General features: G+C 44.9%; 1 protein-coding gene across 3 annotated transcripts; it reads left to right on the top strand.

Moving 5' to 3' along the window:
• Positions 1–636: 636 nt before the first annotated feature.
• On the top strand, positions 637–11,106 carry METTL13 (methyltransferase 13, eEF1A lysine and N-terminal methyltransferase). Of its 3 annotated transcripts, none has more exons than XM_044916402.1 (7): positions 637–1,393; positions 2,871–3,070; positions 4,452–4,647; positions 5,520–5,687; positions 6,936–7,151; positions 9,340–9,471; positions 10,762–11,106. In XM_044916402.1, exons 1-7 carry the CDS (start codon positions 739–741, stop codon positions 11,034–11,036), a joined length of 1,842 nt encoding a protein of 613 aa, XP_044772337.1. In that variant the 5' UTR covers positions 637–738; the 3' UTR covers positions 11,037–11,106. The 3 variants fall into 3 exon arrangements, with proteins under 3 accessions (XP_044772337.1, XP_044772338.1, XP_044772339.1); XM_044916403.1 differs by having other exon boundaries at positions 6,936–7,159; positions 9,345–9,471; XM_044916404.1 differs by having other exon boundaries at positions 661–933; positions 2,879–3,070; positions 6,936–7,159; positions 9,345–9,471.
• The last annotated feature ends 12,554 nt before the right edge of the window (positions 11,107–23,660 follow it).

Raw genomic sequence — 23,660 nt, 5'->3', positions numbered from 1 at the left:
AAGGCTCAATGGGCGATTGCTCCAGAGAGAGGGAGGCAACAACTTGTGTTTTAAGCTTGGCTTCAGAAAATAGCAGAATAAAGGCACCTGGGTGGCTCAGTCCGGTAAGTGTCTGACTCTTGAGCTCAGCGCAAGTCTTGACCTCTGGGTTGTGAGTTCAAGCTCTGCCTTGGGCTCCGTGCTGGGGGTGGAGCCAACTTAAACAAAACAAACAGAAAAAGAAAATAGAATACCATGAGGTGTGTCTTTAGGCATGAGTGGAGTAGGGTTATGCCACAAGTAGGTTTTTAATAGTAAAACAATTTGGATTCTGTGACTTCCTATCACTTCTTGAATAATCAGTGCTTGCTTCAGAGAAAGAACAACCAGGATTAACTTGTTTTTGCAGAATGGAAACCCATTTTTACATACCTTGCATTGTGTGACTGAATGTGGTTTTCACCGGTGAGTTTCTCTAAGCAGCAGTATTTCAGGATGGAACCTAGAATCACCTCTGTAATGGTGCTCTCTGCTGACAATAACCTTTACACCTTCTGAAAAGTTAATAGCCAAGATGAGACTTGATTCCTGGAAGTGTCTGCAGGTCATTCCTTTGTCTTGATCTCCTTCACCTTGTTGGCTTTTTCCCCTCAGGTGCTGGTGATTGGGTGTGGTAACTCAGAGCTAAGTGAACAGCTGTATGATGTGGGCATTCAGGATATAGTGAACATCGACATCAGTGAGGTGGTCATCAAGCAAATGAAGGAACGCAATGCCAGCCGACGGCCCCAGATGAACTTCTTGAAGATGGACATGACACAGATGGAGTTTCCCGATGCTTCGTTCCAGGTGGTGTTGGACAAGGGCACCCTGGACGCTGTCCTGACAGATGAGGAGGAGAAGACCCTGCACCAAGTGGACAGGATGCTGGCTGAGGTTGGCCGTGTCCTGCAGGTGGGCGGTCGCTACCTCTGCATCTCCCTGGCTCAGGCTCACATCCTGAAGAAAGCAGTGGGTCACTTCTCCCGGGAGGGGTGGATGGTGAGGGTGCACCAGGTGGCCAACAGCCAGGACCAGGTGTTGGAAGCAGAGCCTCGGTTCTCCCTACCTGTCTTTGCCTTCATCATGACCAAGTTCAGGCCAGTCTCTGGCTCTGCCCTTCAAATCTTTGAGCTATGTGCTCAGGAGCAGGGCAAGCCTATGCGGCTGGAGAGTGCCGAGCAGCTGGCCGAGGCGGTGCGGGAGCGGCAGCAGTATGCCTGGCTGTGCAGCCAGCTGTACCGCAAGGCCGGGCTGGGGAGTGTATCTCTGGACTTGTGCGATGGGGACACGGGGGAGCCACGCTACACCCTCCACGTGGTGGACAGCCCCACTGTGAAACCATCGCGGGACAATCATTTTGCCATTTTCATCAGTGAGTTGGGATTGCTCCCTCTCTTCCTTGGAGGGGCTGGCTCATAGGGGCTGGGGCTTTGGTGGATGGGTACACCGTGGCCGGTTTTATCTTGCAGGGCGTAGCACTTCAAGAGGTTAGACTAGCCCAGGCATGAGGAAGGGGGAATAGCGCTGTCCAGCTACCTGCTTAAGATTTGAGGCTTATTTCTTCACATCTTCCATTGCAAAGGCTTGGTGTGAGAATGGGTTTGGTAGGGAGGAGAGAGAGGGATAAATTAGGTAAGTCTCACAGTGTAGAGAGTTACTTTGTAACATGGAGTCATGGAAGCAGCAGAGTCTCAGCTCTGTAGCCTGTGAGCTGCAGGACTTGGGGGAAGTTGGCTGTGCTTCTCTGCTGAATTTAGAGAGACAGTACAGAGTAGTAGCTAAAAAAGTGACTATTTGGGTTCCAGTTCTAGCTCAGTCCCTTCCTGGTGATGTGACCTTGAATGTTCCTTTTCTTTCTGTGCCTGAGTTTCCTCATCTATAAAGTGGGATGGCTAACTGTGTTGTGTAGGTGTGAGAAGTATAAATCTCTTAGAGTGGTGCTTGAACATGATAAGTGCTTAATAAACAGAAGTGGCATTAGTGAAGGGTGTAAATGATACCCAATTTACCTCAGTAATGATCAAAAGAAATAGGATGACGAAGTGCTTTCAAAAGTAGAAAATTCTAGGGCGCCTGAGTGGCTCAGTCGTTAGGCGTCTGCCTTCGGCTCGGGTCATGATCCCAATGTCCTGGGATTGAGCCCCACTTCGGGCTCCCTGCTCAGCGGGAAGCCTGCTTCTCCCTCTCCCACTCCCCCTGCTTGTGTTCCCTCTCTCAACGGTGTCTCTCTCTGTCAAATAAATAAGATCTTCAAAAGTAGGATATTCTAGACAAAGGCAAGATGTTGAAATCATCATGCTGGTAATTTGCTGACAAGTGAGCTATTTTCCCAAGTATTCCATAAGCCTACCTGTCTACTGATGGGAACAAATAGTAAAGTCGATACAAGCACGGAGCCTGGGGCTTGGCTGCCTGGGTTTGAGCCCCAGCTTCACCATTTACTAATTGTATGAACTTGGGAAAATAATTCCATTCTGTGTCTGAATGGCCTCGTTTATAAAATGGGAATAATAATACCACCTGCATCTTAGACTCTTGTGAGGATTCAGTTAGTTTCTGTTTGTAAACTTGGAATTTTGCTTGGCATATAATAAGTGTTAGTATTATTGCTATTTTTCTTGCACTAGGTACCTGCCTCTCCCCCTTACATGGTCACGTGGGTCCTACCATGTGTCTGATGGCTGCTTTGCTCAGGGCATTGTGCACTAGGGAATTGATAGCCCTCAGTGGGTCACAGTTGGAAGGGATGCTGGGCCTATGCCAGGGCTGACTCTCTGCCATGTAGGTCATATTGGTTGGGGCTTGAACACTCTTCCCTGGACTCCGTGTCACCAAGTGCCTCTTTCCAGTCCCCCAGGGTCGCGAGACTGAGTGGCTCTTTGGCATGGAGGAGGGTCGGAAGCAGCTGGCGGCCAGTGCAGGCTTCAGGAGGCTGATCACAGTGGCCCTCCACCGAGGCCAGCGGTACGAAGGCATGGACAGCATTCAGGCCGAGCTGTCAGCCAGAGTCATGGAGTTGGCTCCTGCCGGGATGCCCGCCCAGCAGCAGGTAACAGAGCTCTGGCAGCAGCTTTCATTGATCTCTAGAGAAGTCATATTAGCAGCCACGAAGGCAGAGGGTGTCTTAGAAGGAGCTAGGATGAGGGTCTCTGCCCCTAGTCTATTCCTGAAGGGCATGTCAACAGCTCAGAACTAAGTGGGCAGTACTTATGTTCTCTTGCCCCAGGCAGTGAGAAGAAGGAGAGTGGTTGCTCTTTTGAGACCCCCAGTAGCATCTGTGTTTGTGGGGCCTCTGAGACTCCACAGAGATGAAATGCTCTCCACCTTGCAGGCTCCAGCTCTTTATACTGTGGATTGTTCAGACTCTATTTCTCCTTACCCTCTTTTGTGCAGACCTTCCTTGAGCATTTTGCTTCTTAGAACCATCATTATCTGAGTGTAGAATGGAAAAGAGGCAAAACAGCTCAGATTAGTTTTCAGGATATTAGCATTGCTGGTCTGGTATTTTCCTGGGAAGGAAACAGGGTTTTTGCTGACATTGTCTCATTCCATCCTGCTGATGGCAGTTGACAGGTGAGTGCATTACAGGTACTTTATCCGTGGTAGATAGGAAAGCCAAGGTCCCTAGGGGCTCGTTGCTGTAGTAACAGATCTGAAAAGATGAACCTAGACTTGCAGGTTCTAGCCTGTGGTTCTGCCCACTATGCTGTCTTGTGTTTGCAGATGAATGTGTGTTTGATTCTTCCTGGCAGAATTTGGGGTTGGTGTCCATAAAAGAGATGTAGATCCTGTGGGGAGGTCATTTGGGACCTCCTCTCCAGTGCCTGCATCTCTGCAAAGTCAGGGGTCCCTGGTGATTATTAAATACTCTTGGAGGTCTTTAAAAGAAATAGAAGCAAAGATTGGGAAGGGAAATGGAAAAGTCTAGGGGGAAAATGTATTTTTCTCCTAATTTTTTCTCCTGTTTAGAAAAATGGGGAAAAAGATGAGAGTAATTGGGGGAAGGGAGAGATTTCTCCAAACTTGGAATGGTTGCTTTCTCTCTGGATTTTGTTCTCTTTATCCCTGTTCAGATTCCTTCTCTCATAGTTATAGTTCCCTCCGGAGGGTTCCCTCTAGCTTTTATGGAAAATCCTTTGAGGATTCCTAAGGAGAACATCATGTTTTTGTGAGGGAGAACCCTTGCATTTCAGTAAGGGTTTGGGGGATCTTTATGTGTTCAGTTGGTTTTCCAAAGAGTGAATTAAACCTTTTGTGATCTGCCGAAAGGCCCCAGGAAAGTTCTTTAATAGAATGGCAAATCTTGGAAGTTCTTGCTGTCCTGAACCTTGGTATGGGGATTCCTCATACACACACAAAGGGAAACGATTATCATTTCTCATTGTTCTTAATTGCGCTGGTGGTTGACCACATCTCTGTTATATCTTCAGGTGCCCTTTCTGTCTGTGGGTGGGGACATCGGGGTCCGGACCGTTCAGCACCAAGACTGCAGTCCCTTGAGTGGCAGCTATGTGGTCGAGGACGTGCAGGGGGATGACAAGCACTACTTCCGGCGGCTGATCTTCCTCAGCAACAGGAATGTGGTGCAGTCAGAAGCCAGGTTGCTGAAGGATGTGTCTCACAGAGGTGAGGTGTCATCCGCACACTGGTGGGACCCAAGTGGACGTGGCCTGGACTCTCCATCTGGGGTGGTCAGACTGACCTGGGAGATTGGCCAAGATGTAGGACAGACCTGGGTACCTGTGATCAGAGGCACATGGCTCTGCAAGTTGTCCTGTTACCATCTGGGCTCTTCAAGTGTAAACGGCAATAAGCAGAATGGAGGTTTACGTTGTTCTTGAGCGAAGCCTGGGTCTCAAATGATAAGGGGCTGGGGTGGTGGTTTACCAAATAGATGTGGTTATCACTTTAATGCCTTCCGTTTAGAGGCCATCCCTTTTGTACGTTGCTCCATATGCATCTGTTTTGTATTAATTCAGTAAACTTCTGTGAGGTGAGCCAGAAACGTTACGGGTGCAGGTGAACCCCACCTTCTCCATACTGCCAGCCACTAGCATATGTTTCAGAAGGGCTTTAGAGTTGGTGGGTACCTTAGAGGTCACCTGGTCCGGTGCTATTCAGTAGAACTTTCTGCATTGGAGGGAATGTTTAATATCCACTTAGCTGCCCAATATGGTAACCATTAACCATATGTGCCTCCTGAGCACATAGAGTGTGGCTGGTGCAAGTAAGGCACTGAATCTTTAATGTTTTTAAATTGTAATTTATGTTTACATTTCAATAGCCACAAATGGCTAGTGGCTATGGTATTGGACAGTGTAGATCTAGGCCATGTCCTCTAGGATCCTTTTTTTTTTTTCTTAAAGTAGGCTCCACACCTCGTGGCGTGGGTTCTTGAGTCTGATCAAGCTCGCTACGGCACAGTGCTGCTGGTATGGCTTGCTTTCCACAGACTAGAGTGCCAAGCATAGGACCTCATCATCTCTATCTCTCTTTAGCCCAGAAGAAACGGAAAAAGGACAGGAAGAAGCAGCGGCCTGCTGACGCTCCAGAGGACCTCCCCACGGCCCCAGGGCAGTCCATTGACAAGAGTTACCTGTGCTGTGAACACCACAAAGCAATGGTTGCGGGCCTTGCCCTGCTCAGAAACCCGGAGCTGCTCCTAGGTGAGGGACACTCCGCTGCCTGCCACAGGAGGGGGCGTGTAAGATGACGGCTGTCTTGTGGTTTGAGCACAGCGGTTACAGACCAACAAATGCACATATATTCATAGTTATCTTCTTCCCAATCTTCTTCTAAGTTAATAAACATCCAGTAGCTTTTCCCTGAAGCTCAGGTTGTAATCTCAAAATGGCTGCACCTGTGGATATCTATTTTCTTTATTCATTTATTTAAAATACTAAAGTATAAAATGTATTCAATGAGATACATAAAGTAGATTTTAAGTTGTTCAGTTTGATGAGTATTTGCATATGTGTCTACCCATGTAACCAGAAGGAACATTTAAAAATCATGACTCCAGAAATTCTTGTGCGCTTGAGAAGAATTTCTGGCTTTCAGTAATGTATTATTTGAGCACCAGATGCAATTATTTCTTGAATTTCTACTTAATTAAAAAATCTATATTATAGGCAGAACAGTCATAGCCTTATTACTAACAACAGGTTTGGATCTGACCACAGTAGCAAAAATGTTCATTTTTCTGTCTAGGCTTGTAACTGTTCACCCAAAGTCCTGAGGATGTGTTACTGAAACATCCTGTATTTTTGGCCTATCTTGGTGTTGATGTATGTCCCTAGAGTCTCTGTTCTTAGGTTTAATCCTCAGATATTACTCTTACATTTAATGTCTCCTTTCAGTGATTCTTTCTTATTTCTTGTCTTCTTCTGTCTGCCTGTGATTGCTGAGGTTCTCTGTACTTAGGACTAGGATTTGGGCCTTTATTTTCCCGTGATTTCTGGAACTTGGATGGATTGCCTTCGGTTGGTTGATGTTTCTGAGAAGGCAGCTGTGGCCTTTGAGTTGAAAGCTGGGCAGAGGGCATTGCATCTACATTGCCTTGTGATCATAAGCGAGATGTTGGCCATTGTCTCTCCCAATTCCCAGGGGAAGTCTAATGCTTATGGTGGGGACTCTTGGTATGATGTCAGCTGAGTGCTTTGGGATCTTTAAGGGTCTGTAATAATAACACACAGCTTCTGGATCTAGTAAAGGAAGGATTGTGAGGCCACGGTTGAGTTTTCAGATGTCAGACTGGCCCTAAATCTCTGAGATGAGACAGAGAAGCTGGGCCTCTAAATCTTGTATCCCCTGGGCAGAGCCAGTAATCCAGCTCCCTCCTTTACCCTCCCCAAGGCTGGTACAAAACTTTCAGTGAGCAGATTGTCAAATGATGCTTTATTCCTTTATTGCAGAGACCCCACTGGCATTGTTGGTGGTAGGCCTGGGTGGGGGCAGCCTCCCCCTGTTTGTCCACGATCATTTCCCGAAGTCCTGCATTGATGCTGTGGAGATCGACCCCTCCATGTTGGAAGTGGCCAGCCGGTGGTTTGGCTTCTCCCAGAGCGACCGGATGAAGGTCCATATTGCAGATGGACTGGACTATATTACCAGCCTGGCAGGAAGAGAAGGTACTGCTGTTGGAGAATTTGGAGGGGTGTTGAGAGAAGAGTCATCCAAAGTCGGCAGGCCTACAAGAGCCTCTAGAATTCATCTTGAACAATTAGCATTGTCCCAGTCTTTCCCCCATTGATTTGTTCATTCATCGGTTGATGTATTGCCTCAGTAAATCTAGAGTGCCAGCCATGTGCCCAGCACTGTGCTAGGGGCTGGGGTACAGCAGCACATAAAACCGACCATTTCTGCCCTTGGGGTGCTGACAGCTCAGTGGGCTTTTCTCCTGGTTCTCTTCTGACTCTGTGTCCTTGCCACTTCCTCATCCTCCCAAGGAACCTAAGGTCTGTAGCCGGGTGAGGAAAAGGGGAAGAAAAGTTGGGGTGTGTGTTGGGAGTTGTTTTTTTAAGTCTTTGAGCTGCGGATGAAGCAGAGAGAGAGCCAAACAGCATTCGTGTAGATCAGTGGCTGTACACCTGGGGACATCGGGCAGTGTTTACACACACGTCTTTGGTCCTTATAACCGCAGGGTGAGGGTGCTTCTGACAGTGAGTGAGTAGAGACCAAAGATCCTGCTAAACGTCCTACTGTGCACAGGACAGCCACCCCTGACAAAGAATTATCTGTCCCCAATGTCAGTAGTGCTGAGGTTGAGAAACCCTGAAGCAGATGCTACTCAGTGGGAATTCTGGAGGCCGTGCTGCTGCTGGAGTTAGGGCTCCATTTTGCTCTACTATTTCCTATCTCAGACTTAGGACAAAAGGCATATTAATGTTCTGCAATAGCTCCTGTGCTTCTTTTGCCTCTTTGTATGTAGGCTTCTGGGGACTGGTGCATACCAGAGCAGGAGTCCCTCAGGGAGAAGTCAGTCAGGTTGGTTCAGTTAAGTGAACCTGGGAGCTCGGGCCACCCACCCTTCCTGGTCTGCCCATTCCATAACTGATCCTCTGGTTCTCACTGGATCAGAGCATCTCCCAGTTAGGGTATGGCAAAACAGGATGCCCGGGGTGAGTACTTTGGTGCTGGGATGGACAGATGGTGCAGGAATTTTAATTGCAAACTGAACTTAAGTATATATCAAGAGTCTCACAGGTTACCTCTCTGAGGCTGGGGCCAGTGTGGGGGCCCAGGCCCAACACAGCTAGTACATGGGAAATATTTAAAACTGCACTAGGCTCATGGCAGGCACTCAGTCTGTGATGTGTTGCCATCGTTACTGCCCATCACTCAGTTTTGAACAGCCTGGCAATCGTCTCTAACAACCACCTTCCACATTATTGGAGGGCTCACTGCTACAAATGTGGGCAGTGGTTATCCTTGGACTTTGATGAGCCAGCATGTTCTGCTCTCTAAGAAACCAAAACGAGATCTGTGCCATGCACAGTAATGGGCATGCAGTAGTCCTGTGTCAGTATTTATTAATTATTGAATAATCATTATCATAGTTTCAGAGTTTGCTGAAAGTCCGTAGCATTGCAAGCTTACCCCTTGTAAAAACTATTTCCATTATAGCAAGGAGTGCATCTGATCCTTCATCAGTTCTTTCTCACCCATTTAGTAAAATCTTTCTTGAGCCAGCTATTTTTCAAGTACTAGAAAAGATACACTAACTTTAATTTGAGAACATTTTCTCCTGCAAGCATTTGCTGGGTCAGCCCCTAAAGACTTAGGCAGCTGCTCTGCCTAAATCAATAGTTCTCAATTCTGCCTGTATTTCGAATTACCTGGGAGTTTAAGAAATATACCTGTGGCTTCCTATCTCCTCTCCTACCTGTTCCTTCCCACATCAGGGTTTTTGTTTCAGGTGGTCAGGAATGGAGCCCAGGTTCTCAAAGTATTTTGAATATTCCCAGGTGACCCTAATGTTCTGCTGGGATTCAAAATTACTGGTATAGATGGACTCTTAACCAAGTAGTAATCATGCTAGCACGGATCCCATGAATGTGTGTGCTTATGGAAGGTGCTTTTAAATGTGGAGGAAAAGATCAAGTAAAAGCCCTGTCTGTCATGTGGGGTGCTCACAGCAGAACCCTGATGGACAGTGACTCCCCTGGACAGTGACGTCAGTGCCCTTACACAGACAAACCACAACCTCCATGTCATCCTTCTGACTTAGCCACCTGCGGCCACCACAGGTCACAGGGGACATATGGTGTAGGAAGGTAGATGGTGTTAGACAAAGACTCGTTTGCTTCTCTTTCCCAGGACAGCCCCACTACAATGTCATCATGTTTGATGTCGACAGTAAGGACCCAACACTGGGAATGAGTTGTCCACCACCAGCTTTTGTGGACCAGCCTTTCCTGCAGAAGGTCAAAAGCATCTTGACTCCTGAAGGTAGGAGGTACAAAAGGTTGGGCAGGGAGGAGGGATGGGTCCTTTAAAAATTGTTTTCTTTTAATGAAAAATGGGTCTGTCATAAGTGTGTAGCTCGATGAATTTCCCTGAATTGAACACACCCTTTTACTCTCATCAAGCACAGAACACTTGTAGCCCCCCAGAAAGTCCACCTCTTACCTTCTTCCAGTAACTCCTCCTGTCAAGGATAACCTGTATCCTAACTTCAGTCAGTACAGCTTAGTTTTGCCCATTTTTGTTCTTCGTATACATGGAATCTTATGGAACATATTATTTGTTTTCTTTTACCAAACATGATCTTTGTGAAATTTATCCATAGTGTTGTATTTACATTGTTATTTATATTGTTGTGTAGTATCATTGTGTGTCTATGACGCATTCGTTTCTCTATTCTGCTGTTGGTGTTGGGTCATTTCCTACTTGGGGCTTTTATAAGCAGTACTGACATCAACGTTCTAGTAGATGGCTTTTGGTGAAATATATTTGCAGTCTGTCGGGCATATAGATGGGGTTGTAATTGCTGGATCATAGTTTACTTGTAAGCTGGGGTTTCCTAGATGTTACCAAATAGTTTTACAATGTGTAGTAATTTACATATCCCCCAACTTGGTCATGTTAGCTACCATTTGATTTCTTTCCATGTGGGCTGCCCTAGGTGTTAATGCTGTTTCATCTTCATAGCAGCCCATTTTCAGATAAGGAAACTGACGTAAGGAAACTTTGCCAAGGTGACACAAGGTAACAAGCTGGGGCTCCAACTGATGTCGTTGTGACTTGGAGGCTAGAGCTCTTAGTCCTTATGTAGACAGCCTCCCAGATGTTTTGATTTGGTGTCAGGTACTTGGGTGAACAGAGTTTTGGGGAACCTTCATTGTCATAGGTCAAGGTAACCTTGGCCCTCTTCCTGGCAGATAAATACTCCGTAATGTATATGTCAAGAATGTAACACCCCTGTGGAGTTGGTACATTTTTTTCTTGGGGTATTAATTACTTCTTTCTCAAAGCATTTCTTTGGGAAACTGAGGTATGGAGAATGGTAAAGTAAATTGTTAGCAGCACAGAAGAGCAAGAAATTAGCTTTAAGTTTTCTCATAGTTCACATATTCCTGCCTTCATATGCATTGTGCTCTCTGCAAACTCACCGCAGCTGTGTTTTCTTAGGCTACCAGCTTCCCTGTAGCAGGAATCAGTCTATTCCTCAAAGCTGAACCTTGTCTCCAACATGTCCCCTGATCTGTGAGACATGACTCTTTCCTTCCCACCCTGTAGGTGTCTTTATCCTCAACCTTGTGTGCCGGGACTTGGGGCTGAAGGACTCTGTGCTGACTGGGCTCAAAGCGGTCTTCCCTCTCCTGTATGTCCGGCGAATTGAGGGTGAAGTAAATGAGATCCTGTTCTGTCAGCTGCACCCGGAGCAGAAACTTGCCACGCCAGAGCTCTTGGAAATGGCCCAGGCCTTGGAGCAGACCCTGAGGAAGCCTGGAAAGGGTTGGGATGACACGTATATACTGTCAGATATGCTCAAGACTGTGAAGATTGTGTGACTGCTGGGCTGGGAATCTGCACTGCTTCTTGCCACACTGACCTTGGGCTCCTAGCCTTCCAGAGATTGAAGAATTATAATGCACAATATTTTTTAAGCCTCATATTTTTCCTGGTTTCATACTCAGCTGCATGTGACCTCCAGCTTAGTGAGGTTGCCTGAAGATCTGGGGAAATAAAAAATGTCCTTCCATCCTATCCTCTTTAGTACCACTTGGGTTGATTCTCTGTGCTTCTTATGCTGTGTCCTTGAATAGGATTCCCTGCTGGAGCCCCTGACAGATGCTGATGCCTTAAAGACTATACACCAAGCTCCTTAGGATGGAAGACAATCAAATTTGATTGCTGGTTTGCTTTCACTTTATCTTCCTATTGGTTCTGTAGGAATGATCTCAAGTGAGGTAGCATAGCATTCTGGGCCAAAAGACTGTAAAGAGAGTAGGATATCCATAGATGTGAGACAGATTTGAGAGAACATCTAATCCACTCTGTCTCCCTCTGGATGGAACTGCTGTTGACATGATCCCAAGTTTTAAGAACCTGCTAACCCACTTTAACAACTTTCCTCGGCTACCCAAACCTTGTAGCCTAAGCTCTTTGTTCTGGTCTCTGTGGAAGGGATGGGTGTAAGTGGCCCCATAACTGCGTGTTGGAGACAGCCAACTAACGTCTCCAATATCGGTTTACTCTCCTTCATTGACTGACAGCTATGTGTGGGAACCATCGTAAAGACTATAGTGGATGTAAAGATGGTTAAGAATGGCCAGAAAACATGGATTAGTAATAAAAATGAACATGTTCCAGTAACTTTAAGTGATTCACATACACGATCTCATTTAATGAAATAAAGGAACGTTAAACCAAAACTACATCTAACCTCAAATCTCAGTTGAGCCAGCAGCATCAATCCTGTCTGTTTATTCAAACTGTAAAACCAGCAGTTCAGAGACTGGCTTGAATTTCATCTCTCCTAATTATGCCAAAGCTGACTTAATGAGCAACGCCATGGAAAATAAACAAGTTGTCACCATCCACCACCCCAGCTTACTTTACAGGCCCTTTCAAATGGACTCTAACTTCTTGAGGCGAAGCATATTTCAAAGGTAGGGTGTCATCCTTACAAAGTTGTGTCAGCCCATTGAGGAGAAAGGATGTAAGGACAGAGTAGGGTTTTTGGATTTTATCCATTACAAAGACTTGGTGTGTTCCTTAAGGGAGGATCTTCCCCTGGAGCCATGTAAAGGGAAGGCTATGTCTTATCATGCCCCTGTACCTCAAAGGGCCTCAGTTTGGGAATTCCTCAATTGTCTTCTAATCTGTAAGCTCATGGAGTGTTAGGACAGGTGATAGAGGACCAGGGTCTGAGTCAGAAGATCTACTCTGACTGCCCTTCTGTCCTCTCACTCTCTCAAGCTGCTGACTTTGGAATAGCACATTTGGGTGGCACAGCCAAGCTAGGGATTTACCAGAATGAAGATGAAGTCTCAACTATATCTTAGGAGAGTTGTCCAGGGAATTAGGCTTATTGGAAAGAAGCCTTTGGAAGTGGGAAGAGGCTGGCAGGGGTAATGATAGTTGTCTTCAAAATTTTGGAAGTCTGGGTATGAAAGAAGAGAGAAGTTGATTATGTGTGTCTCCAAAGACTGAAGGAAGACCAGTGGACAGAAATTACAGTTGGGCAGCTTTCCGCCTCATTTCTACAAAGAGATTTGTACCAATGGAGGCCACTTTGCTGACTGGAACACATGGTGACTCAGGCCATTTACTCAGATGCTGGTCTTCACTTGCCTTGATGCGCTCCCTCAGTTGTGAGGAAAGGGTTTTCTGTGTTCAGGCCATGCCCTTGGCCTGTATCCCATCTTTCCCAGTGGAGAATTATTTCCTCTTTTGGGGGTGGGAGGTGGGGATGAGTTTCCATTTTTTTATTTCTTATTTATTGAGATATAATTGACATAAAACATTTAGTTTCAGGAGTACAACATAATGATTCGTTATTTGTATGTATTATGAAAAGATCACCACAATAAATCTAGTTAACATCTAAGAGCTCTTCACTTTTGTATTGATGACACACAAATGGGTCTTTATGAGAATTTTGCCTAACTTTAGGCATAGGAATTCTGAAGGAGGGGGAATCCTGTGAACTCAAATACCTTCTAGACTAGGCAAGTAACAGAAATGTGTGAAGTGAGCAGGCATGAAACAAAAAGGCTAGGATGAAGCCTGCAGCAAACCAGAGAATAAGGGCTCCATCAAAAGGCAGCAGCTGAGAGCTGTCCTGCAGGAGTGCTGTCCCAGCAAAGCTAGATCTTTGAAGAAAAGCCAGAAATCCTGAATGTTTGTGTGTGTGACTAAAAATATTGGCCAGTCAAAAAGTATCTTCAAGGGATGCCTGGGTGGCTCAGTCAGTTAATGTCTGCCTTCTGCTCAGGTCATGATCCCAGGGTTCTGGAATCGAGTCCCATATCCGGTTCCTTGCTCAGCAGGGAGCCTGCTTCTCCCTCTGCCTGCAGTTCCCCCTGCTTTTGTGCTCTCTCTGACAAATAAATAAAATCTTAAAAAAGTATCTTCAAGCCATAATCAACCTGTGGGCAGGTAATTTGCATCTTCCACCGTGGGGGGAAAGCTACAGAGCACTTGAGAATCTGGCATACACCCAGGCTCTGAGTGAACATAAAACAAGGAGGAAGCTGTTAGCTATCAGTCCCCAAAGTCTGCTAAAGTCCCATCTTGTGAAATGACTTACATTTTCTGCAATGGCTACTCCTTTGTGGAGGTAGTCCCACCATCCTTGGGATAGTGTACAGTTTAAATTCCCAGGACTCTCAGAGGCTGAGGGATAATAAATCACATGACAACCCCCTCCTCCTACTGCAAGACAAGTTCTGCAATGATGTAAAATTGGCGAGGCTGGCTATTGCCCCTTTCTCCACCCTCCCCCAACACTCCAGTTTTTCAGTGTGCCTCCAATCTTCCATCATGGCTCAGCTTGCTAACTGAGCCGTTTCTTGAGTCCATCTTATGGGTAGACCAGTAGTTCTCAGCTTCACATTGGAGTCATCTGATACGGTAATAATGGTCTGACATGTCCTAATCTTGGTAACCTGTGAATATGTTACATTACATGGCAAAGGGGAATTAATGTAGCAGATGGATTTGTTATTGTAAATCAGCTGACTTTAAGATAGATTATTCTTGATAATCTGGGTGGACCCAACACAATCACAAGGGTCTTGAAATGTGGGAGGGGGGGCAGAAAAGTAAATGTCCGAGTGATCCAATATGAGCAAGATTTGACTGATGGTTGCTGGCTTTGAAGATTTAAAGAGCTCTTCACTTCGACTCAGGTCATGATCCTGGAGTCCTGGGATCGAGTCCCACATCAGGCTACCTGCTTGGCGGGGAGTCTGCTTCTCCCTCTGACCCTCCCCCCTCTCATGTGCTCTCTCTCTCTCATTCTCTCTCAAATAAATAAAATCTTAAAAAAAATAAAGAACTCTTCAGCCTCTAGAACCTGGAAAAGGTGAGAGAACTGATTCTCCTAGCCTAGAGTCTCCAATAAGGAATGCAAATCTGCCAACATCTTGATTTTAGCCCAGTGAGACCTCTTTCGGACTTCTGCGCTATAGACATAAAAGATAATAAATGTGTTTTGTTTTAAGCCACGAAGTCCATGGTAAATCCTTATAGCAGTAATAGAAAACTAATATACCTGGGGAACTTTTTTGTGTGTGATAAGAACTTTTAAGATCTACTCTTAATAACTTGCAAATATGCAATATAGTATTTTTTTTTAAAGATTTTTTATTTATTTTGACAGAGACACAGCGAGAGAGGGAACACAAGCAGAGGGAGTGGGAGAGGGAGAAGCAGGCTTCCCACTGAGCAGGGAGCCCGACACGGGGCTTGATCCCAGGACCCTGGGATTATGACCTGAGCCGAAGGCAGACACCCGACAACTGAGCCACCCAGGTGCCCCTGCAATATAGTATTATGTCCCCATGATTTATTTTATACCTTTTTTGTACCTTTTGACCTCCTTCACTCATTGCACCCACCTTCCCCCCCACCCCACCCGCACCTCTGGCAACCCTCAATCTGTTCTATCTGTGAGCTTAGTTTTGGGGTCTTCGTTGTTTTTTTAAGGTTCTACATGTAAGTAAGAGCATATGATAATTGTCTTTGTCTCTTGGACTTATTTCACTTAGCATAATGGCCTCAAAGTCCTCCATGTTGTCTCAAATGGCAAGATTTCATTCTTTTATGGCAGAATAATATTCCATTATATATATGTACCACATCTTCTCTATCCATTCATCCAATGATAGACACTTAGGTTGTTTTTATATCTTGGATATTATAAATAATGCTGCAGTAAACATGGGGGGACACATATATCTTTTCGAGTTACTATTTTAATTTTCTTCAGATTAATACCCAGAAGTGGAATTGCTAGATTGTAAGGTAGCTCTATTTTTAATTTTTTGAGGAACTGCCGTACTGTTTTCCATGGTGGCTGCATCATTTTACATCCCCACCAACAGTGTACTACCTGGGAAACTAAAAAAATACTTAGGTTTGGGTACCACCCCTAGAGATTCTTCATTTAATTGGTCTGGAAGGCAGCCTATGCATCAGACTTATCAAAAGCTTTCTAGGTGATAATGTGCAGCCAAAGTTGAGGATCATGTGGTAAAGGGTATGTGAGTGGTTGTGTTATTAGGCTATGCTAGTCCCATTACTGGCTTAGCTCTGAGGTGCAAGCAGCAACAGTCACTTGATGGAATATGCTCTCCTCCCACTTTGTCTAGGAAAAACACACTGTGTTTGCCTTTACTCAGACTCACAACACTCTTACACTGGATGTGTAGGGTTTTTTTTCTCCATACCAAGGAATGCTCCAACTTGTCAACACCAACAAGGTGTCATACAGTTCCAGTCAAATCAGACACTTCTGCCTGAGGTTAGTGCAGACCTAGAGTCTCCTCACCCCGCTTCATATGCGTCTCAAAATCGCGAGCCCAGGTTGTCACTTGTGCTTCTCAGCAATTAACTCTAAGTCACAGGTTCCCATGGCCCCTACTCAGCTTTGATAATTTACTAAAGCAGCTCACAGAACTCAGGACAACTGTTAACTTAGATTACCAGTTTATTATAAAAGGATATAATTCAGGAACAAGCAGATGGAAGAGATGCACAAGGCGAGGTGTCTGGGAAGGGGTGTGGAGCTTCCATGCCCTCTGGGCATGCCACCCTCCTTGCACCTCCGCGTGTTCACCCACCTGAAAACTCTCAGAACCTGTACTCTTAGATTTTTATGGAGGCTTCATCATGTAGGTATGACAGATTGTTAACTCAATTTCCAGCCCCTCTCCCTTCCCCAGAGAATGAGAAGGGAGCTGAAAATTCCAAGCTTCGTCTTGAACCATGCTTCATCTTTCTGGTGACCAGTTCCCATCCAAGAACCTACCAAGAGTCACCTCATTAGAACAAAAGATGCTTCTATCACCTAGGAAATTACAGGAATTTCCAGAGCTCTGTGTCAGGAACTGGGGTCAAAAACCAATTGGGGGACTCCTGGGTGGCTCAGTCAGTTAAGTCTCTGCCTTTGGGTCAGGTCATGATCCCAGGGTCCTGGGATCAAGTCCCACATCGGGCTCCTTGCTCAGCAGGGAGCCTGCTTCTCCCTCTCCCTCTCCCTCTGCTCTCTTGCTCTCTCAAATGAATAAAAAATCTTAAAAAAAAAGAAACCAGTTGGTATTTTGTATTATTTCATACATCTATACACCTGTGCACGCTCCACCTCTTTGCCCTTTGAGTGGATGATGGTACGGCAAGATCAGCTTGCTGCATAGGGTGATTTTGTCCATGGAGCACCGCAGCCTACTCCCCACTGTGACTGGGCCCTGAGTGTACTTCCTGACGGCTAAAGAAAGCCCAAAGACTTCATTAAACCATAGGTAATCCAGTTTTTCTCTTGTGGTTTGTCTTGCCATTTGGTTTCTACAAATATGTCAAGTAATGGTTGATAAGAAGTAGAATTCTTTTTTTTTTAAGATTTTATTTGAGAGAGAGAGCACCAGAGGGTGTGGGGAGGGGCAGAGGGAGAGGGACAAGCAGACTCCCTGCTGAGCTGGGAACCAGACATGGGGCTTGATCCCAGGACCCCGGGATCATGACCTGAGCCAAAGTCAGATGCTTAATGGACCGAGCCACCCAGGGGCCCCAAGAAGTAGAATTCTTAAGCTGAGTTTTCCTTATATTCAATAGGCTTTTATTTATTTGTTTATTTTTTGAGATGCTGTTCTGTGCTAGACTCCATGCTTGTGCTGAGTATAGAAAGGAAAGAGATACAGTTCCTGATGTTACAGAGCTCACTGACTAGCTTGGGAGATAAGTTGCAACACATGGATGAGTTCTGGAACCACATGTGCATAAAGTGTGAGGAATGCACAGAAGATGTCAGGTGTTTGCTGGGAGTCTTGGATCCTTATTAGACAGGTAAGGGTCTGGTCTCAGTAAAAATCCCCCTCAAGTTTAGATTGAAGGTGGGACCCACTGTTTTGTTTTCCTAGCTCAGGTCTGAGCTGGTTCCCATGCTTCCCAGTAGATGGCACTAAAGATCACACTGGAGTTTGGGGTGTCTACAAAATTCCCCTTGGGAGAACAGAATTCTTTCAAGGAGCTGTTTCACATGAATCATATTTCCTGCTTTTTTTCTCTCATGCCTGGGCCCAGACTCCTACTTTGCCTATTTTTCTCTGTCTTCACTCAATACCTTATCCACTCTGCTCTTCCACTATCACCCTTTCTGCCTTCCCATGCATATGGAGAGATGATTCTCTCCAGTCAAGGAGATCCGCCATGGTGGAACACTGCACAGAGGCAGAGGTCCCTTTGCCTCCCATCCCTGACTTGAGAAGCAATGGTGGAAACAGAGCAATGGGATGATGCTAATAGAATGTAAAGGAACATAAATCTAGGAAGCATATAAGAAATAAAAATATACCTGAGCTTGCATATCAAGTTTTCTGCCAGGATGTAAGTAATTTCTATCATAGTAGTAAAATAGTACATGTGGGAAAGGTTGGGAAAAATATACTTTGATTGAAATAATGGATTTGGATTTTTTTAAATGCCCACCCACCTGTAGTGGTTTGATTAGTGGCCTCAAAAAAGTAATGTCCAAATCTTAACCCCTGGATCCTATAAATAGGACCTTCATTTGGAAAAAAGGGTCTTTGAAAGTGTAATTAAGGATCTTGAAATGAAATCATCCTGGATTTTAAATCCAAAGACAAGATCTTAGAATAAAGGGAAGACAGAGACAGGTGAGACACATAGGGGAAAAGACCACTGAACACAGAGGCAGATGGGAGAGATGCATCCACAAACTGAGAATAGTTAACAGCCACCAGAAGCAAGGAAAGCGGCTTGGAATGATTCTCCCTCAGAGCCAGAAGCAACCAGTCATGACAACACCTTGACTGAGCATTTCTGACCACAATTGTAGGAGAGTAAATTTCTGTTGTTTTAAGCCATCTGATTTGTGATAGTTTATTTCAGCAGCCTCAGGAGATGAATACACTGCCTAAAAGGGTTTTGTCTGCGCTGTTGTACAGAGCCTGAGATTGTATGGCCTCTGGGCCACATGCTACCTACAGAGGTCTTCAGCCTTCGTAGGACATTATTTGTAAAATCTGGGTTTCTAGCTGCTTTTGAGAACTTGGAAGCTCTGGCAATGCTGGGCTCATGTTCACACTTGGTTAGAACTGGTAAGTGTCTATCTCTTTTTGATTAGTCATGTTTGCTACAGTCCCCAGTGTTCCCTTTCTGCCTCCTTCATGCAGTTATGTTACATGCCTCGGCCTGCAGGTGTGTGAGTTTGGAGCTCCTGTATTCGCACCAGGACTGGCAGGTTAAGAGACACAGTCCTTTCCTTTAGAATAAGGGAAAAGGAGCCCCTGACTTTATAGTCAGTGGTTTGGGGAGATTTGCATATGACAGCACAGTATATGAGGTGGTTTTGAAATTTTGTTGCTCAACAAAACCACCTGAGGACCATTTTCCACATGCAGATTTGAAACCATATCCCAGACCTACTATAGCAGAATCTTGGGTATCTGTATGGGGTGATGGAGTGGACAGGGGTTGAGCCCTGGAATCTGCATTTTTAAAAGCTCTGAAGCAATTCTGATCATAAATGGGCCTTAGACCAGCTGCCAGAGGGCATTATCTTATAGGACTAAGAACAGGAGGCAGTGGGGATTTGTTATCCCACCAGAAATCTTTGAAGTATATTGTTTTTAAAAAGTCTTTTCTCAAGTTAAAAATAGAATTACCTTTTGACCCAGCAATTGCACTACTAGGTATGTACCCCAAAGATACAAATGTAGTGATCCGAAGGGGCATCTGCACCCCAATGTTTATAGCAGCAATGTCCGCAATAGCCAAACTGTGGAGAGAGCCCAGATGTCCATCGACAGATGAATGGATAAATAAGTGGTACACGTACGCAATGGAATATTACTCAGCCATCAAAAAGAATGAACTCTTACCATTTACAACGATGTGGACGGAACTAGAAGGTATTATGCTGAGCGAAATAAGTCAGAGAAAGCCAATTATATGATTTCACTCATATGTGGAGTTTAAGAAACAAAACAGGATCATAGGGGAATGGAGGGAAAAATAAAATAAGATGAAATCAGAGCAGGAGACAAACCATAAGACACTTTTTTTTTCAAGATTTTATTTATTTATTTGACAGAGAGAGACACAGTGAGAGAGGGAACACAAGCAGGGGGAGTGGGAGAGGGAGAAGCAGGCTTCCTGCCGAGCAGGGAGACTGATGCAGGGCTTGATCCCAGGACCCTGGGATCATGACCTGAGCCGAAGACAGATGCTTAATTACTGAGCCACCCAGGCGCCCAAGAGACTCTTAACCATAGGAAACAAACTGAGGGTTGCTGGAAGGGAGGTGGGTGGAGGGTGGGGTAACTGGATGATAAACATTAAGGAGGGCACTTGATGTAATGAGCACTGGGTGTTATATGCAACTGATGAATCACTGAACTCTACCTCTGAAACTAATATACTATATGTTAATTCATTGAATTTAAATAAATTTAAATTACATTAAAAAAATCTTTTCTCAAGAAAATTGGAATGATTTGCATTATTTTGTGGAGACAAGGTTTCAATTCATTAGATTTTTCTATTTAGGTATCTATCAACCAAGGATATCAAAACCAGGTAGTTCCTTTAATAAAATCATAAAAACACTAACTTAGTATTATAGTGATATATTTTACTTATCTAGGCAATCTATTCATAAAAACTTTATTCTCTCTCTTTTAATGGTGGGTGGGAGCAAGCTGCAAAGATGGTCTACAGGGCTTGTTGACCTGCCGATGGAGTCTGAAGAGCACCATCTTGTAGACAGAGCACTGGATAGGTTGAGATTTAATCCACAACTCTGAAATAATGACTTCCAGCTTTCCTCTTTAAAAGAAAGCTGGGGTCTCTACCAGTCTCCCGAGGATGCTAGTAGACCACCTGAAGGAATGAGTAAGGAAATGTGAGGGTATTCACAGAAAGTTGTTAGGCAAAATAAAACTACCATTATTTTGATCAAGGCAGGTTACATACATTTGGTGATTCTCCAAAGCATTGCATACAGATTCAGTTCACAAGTATCTTATTAAATGATTCCTTTATTTGAGAAACATTTATGGATAAACATTCAGTGCCATGAGCCAGGCACTGTTCTATTGCACTAGAAATATTGCAGTGAAGAAAGGCAAGAGTTAAGTCTCTGCTCTCGCAAACCTAATATATGATGATGAAAAATGAAATGATAGCTTTGTTAGTATGTGGTGGGTGCTTTTCATGGAAAGCATGTTATGTGGGTTATATTAACTTATTAATTTTTAAGGCACTTGTGCCAATATGTCCTGCAGAAAACCACAGTTGATCTCTCACTGAATTCTATTAATTCACAGAAGCCAGGAAGTACAATTTTTCAAGGTAAGTTTCAGGGGTAGCACCAAATGAATGTTTGCTTACCTAGTTCTCTCCTTAAAAGGGATATTTTTCTTATGGCCACCTCAACATATACATCTCTGCTGAGAGAATGGATGAGCCCCAGGCCATTTGGAAACTGGATAACAGAAAAATTTCCTACAGAGAGCTCTTGGAGGGGCACCTGAGTGGCTCAGTCGGTTGAGTCTGCCTTCGGCTCGGGTCATGATCCCAGGGTCCTGGGATCGAGTCCTACATTGGGCTCCTTGCTCAGAGGGGGCCTGCTTCTTCTCCCTCTGCCTGCCCCCCCCCCTTTCTCTCTCTCTGACAAATAAATAAAATCTTTTAAAACAAAACAAAACAAAGAGCTCTTGGAATGGGCGAGGCCACTCAACCCATCTGGATATCACATGGAAGATCCAGGTCTTCCCTTGACCCAAGGTTAATGACATTCCTTTTCAATTCTGCTTCCCCTGGCACAGCACAGTCATGGTAGGGAAGGCTGGCCAATGAATTACAAGTTAATTAGACCGATTCCAGGGCATTCACTCCTAAGAAAGGGCAGAGCCAGGACTAGAATCTGTATCTCCAGGCTCCCGGCTCCCAATCCAGTTCTTTCTACCATCCCATGCTGTCCATCTTTTCTCTTTGAGCACAAGAGTTTGGAACCCTAGCAACATGACAATCTTAAAATATAATCTCTGTTTTGCTAGCAAATCACAATGGAGGAACTGAGAATGGTTCTGATGTCCTAGCAGAGTGCCTAAGAGGTGAAACAGCTGTGGAAAGACATCAGTGCAGAAGTCGCAGGTGATACTGAGACCCAGAGCTGCAGTGGGTCTCAGAGCAGAGCTCAGCCCTCCCAGAGCTAAGACATCCAGGAAGCATTTCAAGGCTCTTCTTCCTTCATCATTAAAGTTAGGATTTGCCTGAAGACCCCATTCAGATCACTGAAATGAACTTATTTGACTGTGCCTGCAGAACCCTGGGGTCTTTTTAGAGGCATTTTAGAGGGAAGACTTTTATGAACATGCTAAGAAGACGTAGGTAATCTTACTTTCAGCATATCTGAAAGTGATGAGTGGTGAAGGCGACCCTCTGAAAAGCCAGCATTTAAAGCTAGTGGGGAGCCAGGATCACAATATAACTTATATTTTCCTAATGTATGCCCTTAGATTCCTGTCTTATAGATAAGAATGCTTAGAGATCATTGTTTTCGGCTGGCTTGTCACGAAGAGCTCTTTTTCCAACGGACGTATCCCAAATTTCCTCCTTTCCACCAGTCTACAGGTACGAATGAGGCCACATTAACCGTGATCCTTCAGATATCCTAAACCTCTTGCTCCCACTTGCATCCCCTCCTCCCACCCCCACACCCATCAGTCTTGGCTTTGAGCCACAATTCTCAGGCTTCTGCTCGGGTCTCCCGCAGGTTTGTCAGTTGAAGGCTGCCTGCACCACCCTTCCTGTTCTCTCCCTGAGAGCACTGTTCTGTCTCTCTGCACTCCGGAAGCTGCAAAGTGCTCAAGATGTCAAAATGGAAATGCATCACCTTCTCTGCCCCAGAACCTCACTGGACCCTGTGTAGAAATGGGGAGGATGCCTGTCTCTCTCCTCCTCTTCTCAAACAGTGCTGGTTGGGGGCTAGGCCTGGCCTCTCAGGGGCTTGTCAGCTTCTGCCAGGAGTGGTCTCAGGAGGTACCAGCTTCACCCTCGTGGGCCTTCTACTCCTCTCTCGCAGGCAAAGTGGTGTCTGCTGGCCTTTATCACACATACTTGGGCTCCACAGAATCCTCTGTATGGGGCTTCTCCTAGGACCTACACTAGCTGGGGAGCTGCAGACAGACAGGAACAGGAGTGGAAACTTCACTGCTTTTGTTCATTTCTTCCTTCTTTCAGCATTTATCAAGCACCGGCCACATGCCAAATACTACGCTGGGGCAGTGGGGGTACAGAAGTCAAGAACCTTGCATTTTTGATAAGCCATTAAATTGGGTTAGGTTGCCAAAGATAATGGCTCTGGGACATGAGGGTAGTGAGGAGTGAAGCCAGCCCAGCCTCTCTCACTTCGCCAGCCTCTCTGAGGGCATTGCTGAGAGCGGGTAGCTGCGAGCTTTGGGAAAACCGAACGCGAAGATGGTTAAGCAGTTTAGCTTTCAAAACTTGGCCCTATACTTTTTCTGGTGAGGAAAGAGCTCCCTTAGCCAGGAGTTAAGATCCTGTTAGTTTATGGTTGTAAAACATAGTTGTTAAAAGGAAAAATTAACATTTATTTAGGACCCGCTATGTAAGAGGAACTTAAAAATGTTATATAATTTTTAATTTGCTGATGTTTTGTTGAGGATTTTTGTATCTATATTTTTAAGGGATATTAGTTTTAATTTTCATTTTATCTCTTTATTGTCTTTTTTCTTTCTTCCTCCTCTTCCTCTTCCTCCTCCTCTTCTTTTTTTCTTCTCCTTCTTCTTCTTCTTCCTGATGTGTTTATCTGACTTTAGTATCAGAATAATGCTGGCCTTATAGAATGAGTTAGGAATTATTCCCTCCTCTTCAATTTAAAGAAAAAATATTTTATTTATTTATTTGACAGAGAGAGACACAGC

The sequence above is a fragment of the Neomonachus schauinslandi genome, chromosome 6 (genome assembly GCF_002201575.2).
Source record: "Neomonachus schauinslandi chromosome 6, ASM220157v2, whole genome shotgun sequence".
Classification (NCBI taxonomy): domain Eukaryota; kingdom Metazoa; phylum Chordata; class Mammalia; order Carnivora; family Phocidae; genus Neomonachus; species Neomonachus schauinslandi.
Note: the sequence above shows the minus strand (reverse complement) of the source record. Positions and strands in the feature narration are given on the sequence as shown.